The sequence below is a fragment of the Phoca vitulina genome, unplaced genomic scaffold, assembly GCF_004348235.1.
Source record: "Phoca vitulina isolate PV1807 unplaced genomic scaffold, GSC_HSeal_1.0 scaffold13, whole genome shotgun sequence".
NCBI lineage: Eukaryota > Metazoa > Chordata > Mammalia > Carnivora > Phocidae > Phoca > Phoca vitulina.
In genome coordinates this window covers 19,322,193-19,337,422 of record NW_022589716.1, presented here as the reverse complement: position 1 = coordinate 19,337,422, position 15,230 = coordinate 19,322,193, and the positions used below count along the sequence as shown (strand labels likewise).

At 39.1% G+C, this 15,230-nt stretch overlaps 1 protein-coding gene across 15 annotated transcripts in view; it reads left to right on the top strand.

The window, feature by feature from the left end:
* The window catches only part of CADPS (calcium dependent secretion activator), a 464,832-nt gene that overhangs the window by 224,265 nt on the left and 225,337 nt on the right, over positions 1–15,230 (top strand). For all 15 annotated transcript variants that reach the window (XM_032411665.1, XM_032411674.1, XM_032411675.1 and 12 more), the window contains exons 5-6: positions 667–900; positions 6,766–6,887. In XM_032411665.1, the coding sequence (XP_032267556.1) occupies positions 667–900; positions 6,766–6,887 (356 nt within the window). The remainder of the gene's footprint in view (positions 1–666; positions 901–6,765; positions 6,888–15,230) is intronic.

Sequence of the window (15,230 nt, the reverse complement as noted above, 5' to 3'; positions counted from 1 at the left end):
TATTACAACTGAATTCATAAGCAAGGAAGGAAAAAAATAGAGGTCAGTTCTGATACTGAATTGCTTTATCTTCTTTTCTAAAGAATTCTAATCACGTTTTTCATCACTTCATTATTTTTTTTCAATTTTTCTTGAAAACAGTAACTATTCTTTCTACTATTCCTTTTAGAAATAGCTACAGGCTATGTTTGAAACATCTCAAATGAGCTCCTCTTGAATTATTCATGTGAGAAAATCTCTATACGTATCCAGAAATAGGGTGTCTTTCTGTCTCCAAACTTAAAAACAACTGATTGCATTTTGCTAAAAAGAAAAACTGTTTCAACCGAAACCAGATTCAAAAAATATCACCCCATTTTTCTTTCCACAAATCAAATTTGCTGGAGAAAACTGGGGAAAAAATTGAACTATAATAAAACATTTGACTCTTTCTTACTATATGTTTATGTATATATCTCTTAGCTGTTAGAGATTGTAAATGACTAGAAGGCAGGCAGCTATCTACTCAACTAGGGTGAACATTTTTCTAGCACAATACCACAATATCTGAGCAAAATTTCACCAGTGGTAGATGTTATTATAACTCTGGGCTATAAGATGAAAACCTTCTATGTAAATCAGGTCTCTATTTACTTTTTTGCTCATACTTTTCTTTTTCTTTATAAGGAACGCAAATTTCCCAAGTTTGTATCCAAAGAAATGGAGAACATGTACATTGAGGAGCTGAAGTCATCAGTCAACCTGCTCATGGCCAACTTGGAGAGCATGCCAGTGTCCAAAGGCGGCGAGTTCAAGCTGCAGAAACTCAAACGCAGCCACAATGCTTCCATCATCGACATGGGTGAGGAGAGTGAGAACCAGCTCTCCAAATCAGACGTTGTGCTGTCTTTCTCCCTGGAGGTAAAAAGCCCTAAACCCTTGAAAGTTTCCTGGCACAGCCAGCAGGATGTGGGTGATTAGAGGCACCACAATCAACTTGCTTTCGTCCTTGCACCCCCAGAGCAGTTATTAAAATAACAGCTTACTCAGCATGGGTCAGCTAATCAGCAAGTGCTTCCCCATCTCCAGGAGTCCATGCTTTCCTTAAGGAAATGCAGTCTTAAGAACCACCTACTAAATTTAATCCTGCATTATTTTCCATCTTAAAGTAGTGATCAAGGATTTTGTAAAGACCTTATGCAATTTAGAAAGTTTAAGATTTTGGCATCCTGTGTCACAGTTATGAGGGAAATATCTAGCATCACTTGATGAGTTGTAGATTTTCTTTCCTGTTGTCTCTCCTGTTGGCTACACGGTAGAGAGCCTCTTGTTGCAGTGAAGGCTTTTTAGTTGATCTCATCACCCAAAGAAAGAACCTGTTCAGACCGGGAATGTGGCAGAATGCTCTACATGTCAATAAATCTCTCTGTAACTTCTACTTACGTTTTATTTTCATACATATAATTTAGGGAGTGGATCTAATCTGGCTACATTGGAATTGCCTGGGAAGCTGGTTCAGTGTGCATATTCCTGGCATCACCCAGACCTATTGACCCAAATCTCGAGACGGGGGAAATATGGTGCAGTCACTTTGGAAAATAGTTTGGTGGTTTCTCCAACAAATGTTGGAGAGGTTGTGGAGAAAGGGGAACCCTCTTACACTGTTGGTGGGAATGCAAGTTGGTACAGCCACTTTGGAAAACAGTGTGGAGGTGCCTCAAAAATTTAAAAATAGAGCTACCCTATGACCCAGCAATTACACTACTGGGTATTTACCCCAAAGACACAGATGTAGTGAAAAGAAGGGCCATATGCACCCCAATGTTCATAGCAGCAATGTCCACAATAGCCAAACTGTGGAAAGAGCCGAGATGCCCTTCAACAGATGAATGGATAAAGAAGATGTGGTCCATATATACAATGGAATATTACTCAGCCATCAGAAAAGATGAATACCCAACTTTTACATCAACATGGATGGGACTGGAGGAGATTATGCTAAGTGAAATAAGTCAAGCAGAGAAAGTCAATTATTACATGGTTTCACTTATTTGTGGAACATAAGGAATAGCATGGAGGACATTAGGAGAAGGAAGGGAAAAATGGGGGGGGGAATTGGAGGGAGAGATGAACCATGAGAGACTATGGACTCTGAGAAACAAACAAGGTTTTGGGGGGTGGGATTGGTTAGCCCGGTGATGGGTATTAAGGAGGGCACGTACTGCATGGAGCACTGGGTGTTATACGAAAACAATGGATCGTGGATCACCACATCAAAAACCAATGATGTATTGTATGGTGACTAACATAACATAATAAAATTTAAAAAAAAATAGTTTGGTGGTTTCTCAAAAAGCTAAACATAAATTTACCACTTGTAGAGTACAATTCTACTCTTAGATATCTACCCAAGAGAAATGAAAGCAAATGTCCCCATAAAATCTTGCTCCCCAAATGTTTATAGCAGCATTATTCTTACTAGCCAAAAGTAGAAACAACCTAAATGTGTATCCACTGGTAAATGGATAGACAAAATGTGGTACATCCATACAAGGGGTTACTATTCAGCACTTGAAAGAAACAAACTACAGATATATGCTTTGATTTAGATGAATGTCAAAAATATTCTGCTTAGTGAAAGAAGGCAGACACAAGAGACACATGTTGTTTGATTCCATTGATATAGAATGTCTAGAAAAGGCAAGTCTCTAGAAACAGAAATTATATTAGTGTTGCCTGGAGCAGGAAGTGGAAATGGACATGAGGGACATTATTGGGGGAGATAAGAATGTTCTAAAACTAATTTATGATGATAGTCATGCAACTTAGTAAATTTACTAAAATCATTACATTGTACACTTGAAATGGGTTAATTATATGATCTGTAAAATATGCCTCAATGGTGTCAGAAAAAAAAAAATCTCTGGGTGGAGTACACCACGAAATGTACATTTTAATGAGCCACCCAGGTGCTTCTTATGCACTCCGAAGTTTGAGAACCATTCATAACTTATTAAAACTCAGAACCCCACAAAGATTTTATGATAGCCTTAGACTTGGGGAGACCAAGAGAATAGATCCAATTTCTGCAGATTTAATTAGGATTTGTAAAGACTACATTAATTTTCCAGAACATCATTAAGGCTTGCTGTGAATTAACTGCAGATAATTTGTTTTACTGTGCTCAGTTCAGCTCAAGATAGTCATATTACAGTGTTTCAACATGTATTTTGCAGTTGGAAGAGGCAGTATTCAGTTAAATATAGGGCACTTGGTGTGTGAAAAAATCATCAGTGTAATTTCACAGAAACTTACTTCCTTTCTTTTTTAATACTGCCACCTGAGGTACTGAATGCTTTTTCTTAGGTGTCTTTGAATTTGATTATTGCCAATTAGAGGTGGCAATTTATTCCCTACTGCCTCTTGTCTTTCCACAGAAAGTGGGAAAAAAGTGGTTTATTGATTTTCATGAAGCTTTTAAATCCATAATTTCCTAATTCTTTATCTGTACTCAATATTATACAGCTGATTATCTGAAATATAAATGTGAGTGAGTCTCCAACCACACTCCCATGTGTACATGATTCAAACAGGCTTTAACTTATAAGCACAAGTACAGAATGAAATTCCCTAGGGCTCCCAAATACTTTTTACTTGGAACACTAAATTGCACATATACTAAAACTGCCAACAAAAATCATTGTGCATCTGTGTGTTGGGTGACACAGTGAGGGGGGATGAGAAGAGGGAGATAGAGGATTATCATCTCATCAGGGCAGACTGAGTTTGAATTTGCTGGTTGGTACAAGACATGTTTCATGAACTTATAGAATTGCATGGCTGGGAAGGACACTATAGAGCAGTTAACTGCAGCAGGAGAACTGAGGCCCAGGCTGCCCAGTGGCATGGCCTTGCGCCAGGGGAGTACTCTGAGGGAAAACAATGGGCATATGTAGAGGGCCATTAAGCCTACTTTGCATCATTCACTCAGTGAATCCTCACAACAATCTTTTGAGCCATTTGCAGATGTGGAAACAAAGCCGCAGAGAGGTTAAGGAACTTATAAATGATTATACAGCTAGTGAAGATCAGATTCAGGATTTGAACTCAAATCTTTTTTTTTTTAATTTTTTTATTGTTATGTTAATCCCCATACATTACATCATTAGTTTTAGATACAGTGTTCCATGATTCATTGTTTGTGCATAACACCCAGTGCTCCATGCAGAACGTGCCCTCCTCAATACCCATCACCAGGCTAACCCATCCCCCCACCCCCCTCCCCTCTCGAACCCTCAGTTTGTTTTTCAGAGTCCATCGTCTCTCATGGTTCGTCTCCCCCTCCGATTCCCCCCCTTCATTCTTCCCCTACTGCTATCTTTTTTTTTTTTTTCTTAACATATATGGCATTATTTGTTGCAGAGGTACAGATCTGAGATTCAACAGTCTTGCACAATTCACAGCACTTACCAGAGCACATACCCTCCCCAGTGTCCATCACCCAGTCACCCCATCCCTCCCACCCCACCCCCCACTCCAGCAACCCTCAGTTTGTTTCCTGAGATTAAGAATTCCTCATATCAGTGAGGTCATATGATACATGTCTTTCTCTGATTGACTTATTTTGCTCAGCATAATACCCTCCAGTTCTATCCACGTCGTTGCAAATGGCAAGATCTCATTCCTTTTGATGGCTGCATAATATTCCATCGTATATATATACCACATCTTCTTTATCCATTCATCTGTTGATGGACATCTTGGCTCTTTCCACAGTTTGGCTATTGTGGACATTGCTGCTATAAACATCGGGGTGCACGTACCCTTTCGGATCCCTACTTTTGTATCTTTGGGGTAAATACCCAGTAGTGCAATTGCTGGATTATATGGTAGCTCTATTTTCAACTTTTTGAGGAACCTCCATACTGTTTTCCAGAGTGGCTGCACCAGCTTGCATTCCCACCAACAGTGTAGGACGGTTCCCCTTTCTCCGCATCCCCGCCAACATCTGTCATTTCCTGACTTGTTAATTTTAGCCATTCTGACTGCTGTGAGGTGGTGTCTCATTGAGGTTTTGATTTGGATTTCCCTGATGCCGAGCGATGAACTCAAATCTTTTAAATTACAAAAAATGCTGTTCTTTCTACTGTGCCTTGCATTTCCTTTCATTTGTATGATTCTTCCCAGTATGAAAATTTTCAATTACATACATCATCTTATTTGGTCCTCACACAGCAGGGGATATAGGACATACATTATTATCCCCATTTTACAGATGAAGAGACTGAGACTCAGGAGATTTGAAAGAAAAGTGGAGTGACTTCACAGCCAAGTCATTTGCCCAACATCACATGAGTAATACAGTGGTTCTCAAAGTATGGCTCCTGGATCATCAGCATCAACATCAGCAGCACCAGGGAAATTATTAGAGATAAAATGTCTTGGGCTCCATCCCAGACCTGCTTATCAGAAATTCTGGGGGTGGAGCCCAGCAGTTTCTGGGTTTAGTAAGCCCTCCAGATATTTCTGATTTGCACTAAGGCCCTATTGTACTTCCTTGAATCAAGCCCATTGAAGAAGTGTACACACCGGATGTTGTATTTTAGTGATGAATTCCTAAATTCTACTCCTGAAACCAATATTGCACTGCATGTTCACTAAGTAGAATTTAAATAAAAATTTTGAAAAAAAGAAAGAAGTGTACCTTTTTTGCACAACCATATCCTTCTCTGTGTGTCCTGCCATTACCTCTTTTGGAGTACAATTGAGTGATATTTTTATATCCCTTGCTTACTATAGATCCCTGATGCAGGTCATTGGTTTCAGATTTTTAAATCGATATATTTGCCCTATCCTCCCCTCCTGTCCTCTCCCTCTGATAAATGACAGGACATACCACTGGATATGAGAATAGCAGGTGATTGAACGGAGTTAAGGGTAGTGGTGGGAAGTGCCAGGAATTGTAAATGATATATGTTGGTCCAGCAAAACACCAGCTTTTTTCCTCAGTCTAGAACAGACAGTATGCAGCTGCAGACATGTTTCTGTTTTGATTCAACAGTGTTGGCCTGCCCAGAGTTTGTGTATTTTATTCCTCCCTTTTTGGATTATTGTCAAAACTTCAAAATCAGATTTCTGACTTTGATTCTGATTCAGATTTCCGTTTTCTGGTAGGAAAAATTGCAGTATCTGGCAACTCCAGACTAAGAGAAGACAAGGCCATAGTGGACTGCAACTGGGTACCAACTGCTCTGTTTAGATGGAGCATATGCTCTCCTCTTTTGCCCCAGGCCCCACTACTTCCTCTGCATCTCCAACTCTAATGCTGAATGGTTATTTGCCCTTTATCTTAGCATTTGTTTTATCACTTATCTCATTGTAAAAGAGAAAAGTGAATTTCTGGGCCTTTGCCTCTTCCAAGTTCTGAATGAAAAGCTAGACTATTTTTAAAGAAAATAAGAGAGAGCCTATTTCTTTGCAGAAATGAAAAATGATCTTATGCATTCAACCCAGGGAACAAGCAGCCCATTTCACATTACCTGTCTAGCCCCTGTGAGCTTCTAAAGTAGTGAGGGTTGTCTTTCCATCCGGGAGGCAATCAGTTACACCATGAAGAATGGTATCTTCATGCTAGACTGGTACCAGCCTGACTGATAGAAAACTGATAAAAGCCACCAGATACCTGTTGGGTTTTTGGTAACTTCTTCCCATCTCTGTATTTTCTTCTGAGGGATGCTGTCCATGGGCTTTGGCAGTAACCGCCACCATGTGTGATTCTCTTTCCAGGTGGTGATCATGGAAGTCCAAGGCCTCAAATCCTTGGCTCCCAATCGCATTGTATATTGCACAATGGAGGTGGAAGGAGGAGAGAAACTACAGACGGACCAGGCTGAGGCTTCTAAACCAACGTAAGTTCTGCTCCTCCACAGTTCATCTTCCAGAAGGCTGTTCTCATTGGCACCATTTTGTCTAACTCCAAGTTAAAGGTCTGGTTTCCCCAGAAGGTTCTAGAAGGCATGTACCTTGTTTGTTTTCCAAACAAGATGACTTGATTACATTCTTATTCAGCAGCCATAATAAGGATTCCAATTCTTTTAGAGCAGAGAACAGAAGGAAAGTAAAAAAACAATCTCCTTTCTGGAGGCTTTATATATTCATCTCAGCTTCAATCCTTTGATACGATGTGTAGGAGAGTTTGATACAAATTTGTTTTATAAGATTTGCTAAATCACATTTGGTTCATGGTATAAGCAATTTTTTCAAAATCTTTCTCTATGTGCCACGGTTATGACTATGTCAGTATATCAGTGTGTTATGTTAGATATAATACATTAATTCATTTGGTCAACACATATTTGTCAAATGCTCAGTGTGTGTGTACAAGGTAGTGTTGCCCAGTGGAGAGGAAGGTAGTCACTGCTGTAGCCCTACAGAGCTCACCATTGAGTGGAAGGATCAGAAATATAATCACATAAATATATAATTACAAATAGTTATAAATGCTGAAAAGGAAAGAGTGCTTTGAGAGGAGGTAGCAGGGGACCTAAATCACTTTGTGGGGACAGAGTCAGAGTAGGCCTTCTTTAGGAGCTATAAGACATTCGAGCTAGTATTATAAAAGTTGAGTGAGATGGGGTGGGAATAGAAAGAGCATTCCAGGCAGAGTCAGCTTGTGTAAAGGCCCTGTGGTCAGCAAAGGCCCTGTAGGAAAGCAGAATGGAAGGAAGGTTGGTGGGGCTAGAGTTCAGAGAACAAGGTATGCCAGAAGCTGTCAGTGAGGCAGGAAGGGACCACACAATGAAGGGCCTTGCTAGACCATGGAGAGGAAAGTACAGGGATAGGTGATTAGATATGTGTTTTAAAAAGATCACTGTGGCTGCAGCGGACTGAGCCAGAGTTGATGCGGGAGACCAGCCAGGATTCTATGGCAGTGGTTCATAAGAGCAATGATGATCAATTCATTTGGGTCAGTAGAATCTCAGGCCTCAACAATTCTGGAGAGGTCACTGCCTTTTTCCCTCCCTACCCACTGCCTCTTTCCCTTCCTTTTCTGTCTCAATTAAGCCAGCCTAGACTAATGAGCATTCTTTTTTTATTTTTATTAATTCATAAAAGTCTTAAAAACGGTAACTCCTGATAGCAATGTACTTCCTCTCTTCCCCAGAGCATTATGAACTGTTTAGCAGAACATGAATAACTTACCAGCATGTTCAAACAAAATAGTTCAAATCTGAGGGCATTCTATGCCTTCAAGTGGTTCTTTGCATGAATAGGCAAAGGCCTCAGATGCTCAGAAGCTGGGCAAAATTAATGAATGTAAGCAAGAAGAAACAGAAACCAATACACCTTGTCACACACTATCCTTCCTCCCTTTTTTTAAACTTAGTTTTAAACTGAAAATGAATGCAGTTTCTTTTTTACTGCCTGCCTTTGATAAAAATCCTAATTTCTCCCACACCTGTCACCATGGCCTGATGACTATCAATGCTATCATGTATTATGTTATGCTGCATTATTTATACATGCTTTTAAAAATGTGTCATGTGTTGGGGAAGAAAAACCTATTTGATGTTTCTGCCAACTTTTTAAATGATGGGCCCAATATGGTGTCATAAGATAGAGGAGGAAGGAGAAAGCTCTGATTATTCTAACAGGCTGTTGTTTCATATGAACTATTTTAACTTAAAACATAATTCATATCATTTTATTGGGTTTAAAAGTTTCAGCTGCCAGGGTAAATGATGAGCTGATTTTCATGTGCTTATGAGTGTTTAAAACAGAGTTTCAGATTACAAATAAATATGGAACACTTTGGTCTACCTACTTGAAATACTCATATTTCATATATGTATTTACTCATATCCACACATGTGCATTATTATGTCCATATGAATAAACATCTCACACTGAAACATTTTGCTTTTCTAGCCAAAAGTATAATATTTTATTTCTCTTCCATCAGTGAGCAGGTATTACTAAAACCTCACAGAGGATTTGCTTGTTTGTTTTTAAATACATTAAGAATGCAAGTTTCATGGCTAGGGTCAAGTCAAATCAGTCAGTAGTGGCTACCTTGAGTGCTGTGTTAGAAGAGTTCTGAGGGCAAATCTCTACTCAGAGGAAAATAGTACATGATGAACTTGTTATGTCTGCCATAGGAGAAAAAAAAGGCATAAGTGCCCTGTATTTGCCATTTCTTAGTATCCCAAAGAGATATACCCAGAGTCTGAAAGGTAGCAATGCTTGTATTTCTTGCTGTCTCTTTTTTTATCCTTTCTATATTAATTCTCTTTAAACCTCCACTCATCTTCCTTCTAAATCCACAATTCTTTTCCCAATTCTCTTCTTTACCTTTTTCTTTGTCATCATTCAGTTCTGGAAGTTTTTCTCTGCCTCTGGCTTTATCTGGTTGGATGAATGACCCTGTTGGTGCAGGTACATTTTCTTCCTCTCTCCCTAGTTTGGACTTACTCAAAATCCTCTCTGTCATTCTTTTTTCTTTGAAACTTGTATTTCTTCTCCTTTTCTTCTCTACTTCTACTTATAATTGTTCCCATTACCAATCCCCAGCTATCATGTCTGCTACTTGATTTTGATTACCCCCAAAAGTATCCTTTTGAGGGTTATCTTTCATCTATCCTAATAACTCCACTTTGTCATCTGACAAGTTTAGCCCTTTTCCTGCCCTACTCATCTTCTGAATCTCATCTTTGACTATTCTTACAGCCCCCCGTTGCCCCTACTTTATTTATACATTCTAAAATCAAAATTCAATTCAAGCCAGTTTATTTGTTACTCATTAATTCTATTGTTGCTGCTACTAGGAATTTTACCCAGTAACTGGAAACCCACATCTTATCCCATCATGTCTGCAAGGAATTTGACTTTTCTTTTGTTGTTTTGTTTTGTTTTTTACCAAGTACAGTCACAAATCCAGAAGTACATCGCATAACCCACTTTGTCCAAGGGTGTATTTTTTTAGAACTCTAATGTAGAGACGACTCCAATAAAAACAAGGGCAGGGAGAGTGGTGCCATGATTAAGTTTGGGAAATGCAAGACATTACATGTCTTTCTGAGTTTTTCAGTGTTCATCAGCATTTAAAAACCTTTGAAGATTTCCAACAGTAAATAAACCTATTTAGCTTTGTTTATTCATGAGTTTCCCAAACTTATTTCAACTAATACCTATTAGCATCCATTGGAAATGCTAGTCTATTATTGTCCAAACCTAGGAATGGAAGTTCTAAGCTCTCCCTCACCTCCTTAGCCAGTGCTATCTCTTCAGTTACAACCAGGGCCCTGCCTGGCATGATCATTTTGGATCAGGTGCATAATATAAGAATGCTGTGTTCATGAGTTAAATATACTTTGTGATTGGAAAAAATGGTGTGTGTGTGTGTGTGTGTGTGTGTGTGTGTGTCCGTCCTCTGTTAGTCCTTCATTTTATCAATCTGGGTGCTACATGTGGGATATTTTCAAGCAGACTATATATCCTCTCAATTCAGTTGTTCTTCTCCCCTGGGTTTTAACGTGGAAAGCCAGGAAAATATGTTATCACAAGTTTTCAAGCAATATATTTATTTCAAAGAATATTGTCTCCATTTGTAATACATTGTTTCTGCTTCTGTGGGAAGGCAATGGAGGTGCTGAGGCAGAAGTAATTGAAATCGTGTCTTTAAGCAGGCAATCTCAGGAAGGCATGAGAATGGAGAAGAGAAATACTTTGTGGATTTAAGAAGTCAGATATATTTGTCCACCTCCTATGAAACAGAGCAGACTTTTCTTCCCATGCCAGGTGTTTTTCAAAAGATAGCACTCTTAGCTCTGCTGATAACAGATTATGTTAAGTTTTATCTTGACATGGCTTTGAGTAAAATCAAGTCATGTGATAAGGAAGTAACTGCTTTTCCATTTGTTTATCAGTTCTGATCAGGTTCAGGAGAATGTTTTTATTTGGTTCTAGTAGATTGTTAACACCTCCAGAGGCCTCAGGCTCTGCGTCTTCTGCAGACAAGAGCCTCCAATTAGAATTTCATAGCATTGCTTAGATCTCACTTATCCAAAAATGTTTTCTGTGTACTGGGCCTTGGAGTGGTTTAAATGGAAAGAGAATACCTTTTCTGAATGTCTCCTTTGAAGTGTAGATGTAAGGGAAAGACAGGAGGACAGGAGGGGTAGGCACTTGCGCACCCTCCACAAGTATACCTGTGAGGCCTTCCTTGTGTCCACCTTAGGCTGGGGCTACAGCCTTGACATAGATCTGGCTTTGGCCTCGTAGAGTGGACATTCTAGTAAAGGACACAGTCAGTAAACATATGAACAAATAAACAGGTAAAGCAATAACAGTTTCTAATTTGTGTTACCTTCCATTCATGACTGGTGGTGCTGCTTTGTCTTCTGCATCGGTGACATAAGTGTTCTTCTTTAAAGAAATATATTAACATTTAAAAGTGAATTAATTTAAATAAAATATATTAAGTAAATAATAGTCCAGGTGGTACCTGGATATGATTAAAAAAAATAATCACAGAAGTATCCTGTGTTGATACATGGGAATAGCAAAGATGGGGAAGATGGTATGCAAATTATTTTAATTTGGGAAAATTGATGTAAGAAAACAGAACATATTCCCTGAATAGAAGATATACTTCAAAGTGACTTTCTTGGTGGATTTGTACCATGTAAGTTACCCTCTAAAGTAAGCCCTGAGGATTAAATGCCAGAGAAATTTAAGTAATTGGGCTAAAAAGAAAGGCAGTTTTAGTTAGCAGTCCAATATTGTGCTAAATTATCTGAAATTGTATTCCTCTGAATGGAAACCAAGGATGCTACTTGACATTTGATTATTTAACCAGTTTATTATTCCCTGACAAGCCACGGGCTTCGTGACATATGGATTTCATTATTGTCAGGAATTAGAAAACACAACCAGACTGTTTCCTGCCACTTTCCAAGGGAAGAAGAAAATAAGATGCCCTCGCTGGTAAATCTTGTCATAGCCCTAGCATTTTTCAGTGGCACCTTATCTAATGAGACCACATTAAAGCAAAAAAAAAAAAAAAATGCAATGACTTTCTGTAACATTTTTCTTCTGTGAAATATATTATTTGTCCATTATGGCAACTCAAAATGGGCCAGGCTTATTACACCCAAATTACTCATACAAATGGAGTCGCATTAAATCACCCCCACAGTAAGTCAGTTACAAAGTCAGAAAAGGAAGTTGTGGGGCCAATTCCTTGCCTCATGTATCATCCTAATGGTACTTCCTGTCTCAGTGTAACCAAAAATGTTTTCAGTGTACTGGGCCTTGGCATGCTTTAAATGGAAACAGAATATCTTTCCTGAATGGCTTCTTTGAAATGTAGATGCAAGAGAATGATATAAATGATAGGCACTTGCCTTCCCTCAACAAGTGTACATGGGATACATTCCTTGTGTCCACTTCGTGCTGGGGCTACAGCCATGAATGACATAGATCAAGCTTTGGCCTCATAGAATGTACATTCTAGTAAAGGACTTAGGCAATAAACAAATGAATATATATATATATATATATATATATATATATGATAATAGCAGATTGTAATTTAGTTCAAAAAGAAATGAACAGGCCGCTGCAGTGAAAAGTGATGGAGAGGTAGGGTACTTCAGTGGCCAAGAAACCCTGCTCAGATTAGGTAATGTGTCAGTTGCTACCTGAAAGATGAGAAGGAACATATGACCCAGTAATTCCACTACTGGGTATTTATCCAAAGAAAATGAAACCGCTAATTCAAAATGATACATGTACCCCTGTGTTTATTGCAGCATTATTTATAATAGCCAAGATATGGAAGTGACCCAAGTATCCATTCATAGATGAATGGATAAAAAAGATGTGGTGTGTGTGTGTGTTTGTGAATATTACTCAGCCATTAAAAAAAGAATGAGATCTTGCCATTTGCAAGGCAGCATGGATGGATCTAGAAGGTATAAGGCTAAGTGAAATAAGTCCATCAGAGAAAGACAAATACTATATGATTTCACTCATATGTGAAATGAACAAACAAAGAAAAAAAAGACAAACAAAACAAAAAAAAACAGACTCTTAAATACAGAGAACAAACTGGTCATTTCCAGAGTGGAAATGGGTGAAACAGATAAAGGGAATCAAGAGTATGAGCACTGAGTAATATATAGAACTGTTGAATTATTATGTTGTGCACCTGAAACTAATATAATGATGTATGTTAATTATACTTCAATTAAAAAATAGAAAAAAAAAAGAAGAAGAAGAAATAACAAGGAAAAGATGCCAGGTGCAGGGAAAAGCAAGTGCAAAGGCTTTCAGATAGGAAGGAGCTCCGTGTGTTCCAGGACCAGAAAGGAAAGCAGTGTGAGTAGAGATTAGTCAATGATGGGGAGCATGCTATGGGAAGAGACTAAAAAAGAAGGCAGGGCCAGACAACTCAGGGCCTCCTAGGCCACATGCAGGGTTTGAACTTCATTCCGAGACCATGGAGAAGCTGTCAGGGGGTTTTAAGCCAGGGAGGATATGATTGGATTTCCGTCTTGAAAGCTAAAGCATCTTTAAGGACCAGAGTTAATTTGGAACGAAGGGTGTATTAGTCAACAAATATGGAGCACATACTATTTCCCAGGCATTAGGGTTAGGGGAATGATATAGACCTGATCCTTGGCATAGAGCCACAGAGAAAAAAGCTGGTGGGAAAAATCCAAGTGTCCCAGGCACAGGAGTCACTATAGCTTTCAGAACTGCAAAGGCCACCTCATTGGCAAGGGTGTGAGGCCTCTGAGAATCACCTGCTTTCTTGTTTAGCTTTCTTGAGTTCCATGTTCAAGGTCACAGTCCAGGAGACGTTTATGTTGTACTGAGTGGGAGCTTGGCTACCATTTCTCTTGTTTTTCCTTTCTGAGAGAGAGGCTTAGCTTCTTTCAGAGTTAATTAAATCATAAATGGTAAAGGCCAACACTGACCCAGAAATTCAATTTTGCTAGGCTCCCAGAAGATGTGTGGGTTGGGAAGAAGCAAAATTATAATTACAGTTTGGGGCGCTCCGAGGCGGTACCGCCTCCCAGCCCAGAAAGCTTGGTCCAGAAGCCACAACTCTTATTGAAAACCAGTTTGTGTTTGCTTGTGAGCTGGGGAGTGAGAAAACAAGAAGCAGTAGGGCAGATGGTGGAAAGGAATGGGGTGCTAGAGACGAAGCTTCGGAGACAGAGCTCCTCATGCTATACCCAACTCTGTCATAAATTTGCCACCCCATCTTACACAGGTTAGCAAGCTTTCCAGCTTCACTGTGTTCTGATGAGTGGTATCCAAGACCACTGCTCCCCCAGCAATTCTATAGGTTGTTCATCCAGCTGACCCAGAAAAGAGCCATAATGACAGACCTTATGGCAGAGTTTTCAGGAATTTCAAGTAACAAGGCCGGGTGGGGGGGCGGTGAAGTTTCTAGAGTTGGTAGGAGTTCAGAACTGGATAATTGAGTAGTGGCTTAAGTTTGACAGTTACACAGTGATGCTCCATTGTAATGTGAGAAATTCATGAAAGTTCTGATTTCCTGAGTAGTCCAAGATAGGGTAGGTATAAAACAAAGATATTTCTTACCCTAACCCTTTAAGGACTAAGTGATACAAAGTTCATTTACTTTCTGGTTCAGCTCCGTGAATACTTTGTCTGAACTTACCTATCACTTGTACCTAATGCTGGAGTTATCTGGGATCTGGACTGATGACCCATCACTGTTTAGTGGAAATCCAGGGCAATACATTTATCTGTAGGTATGGAAAACCACTATACTTGTTACCTAGTGATCGGGAAGAATGTAGGAAGGAATGGCATATTATTTCTTATATGTAATAATATAATGGCATGCAACCCAGGAACTCGATTTATCTCACTAATAAGAAAATAAGAGAGGCTTGGTCTAGATTCATCAATACATAGAAGCAATATGGCATTTTGGACAAGAGCATAGGATCAGGAGCCTGCATGAGCTTGGACAGGTTAACTTAACTCTTGTGCCTCAGTTTCCACATTTTTGTGAAAATTAAGTTAATTAACAAATACAAAGTATTTAAAACACTGCCTGTCATGTTGACTATTATTATCATACCTTCATTCTTGTTTGGGGGAAGGAGAGAACGATGGGGGAAAAAAATAGCCTGGGTCTAAAATAGTAATTTACATTGATGCAACACTTTCTATGGACCAGGTGCTATGCTAAGTATTTCATAGTCCAT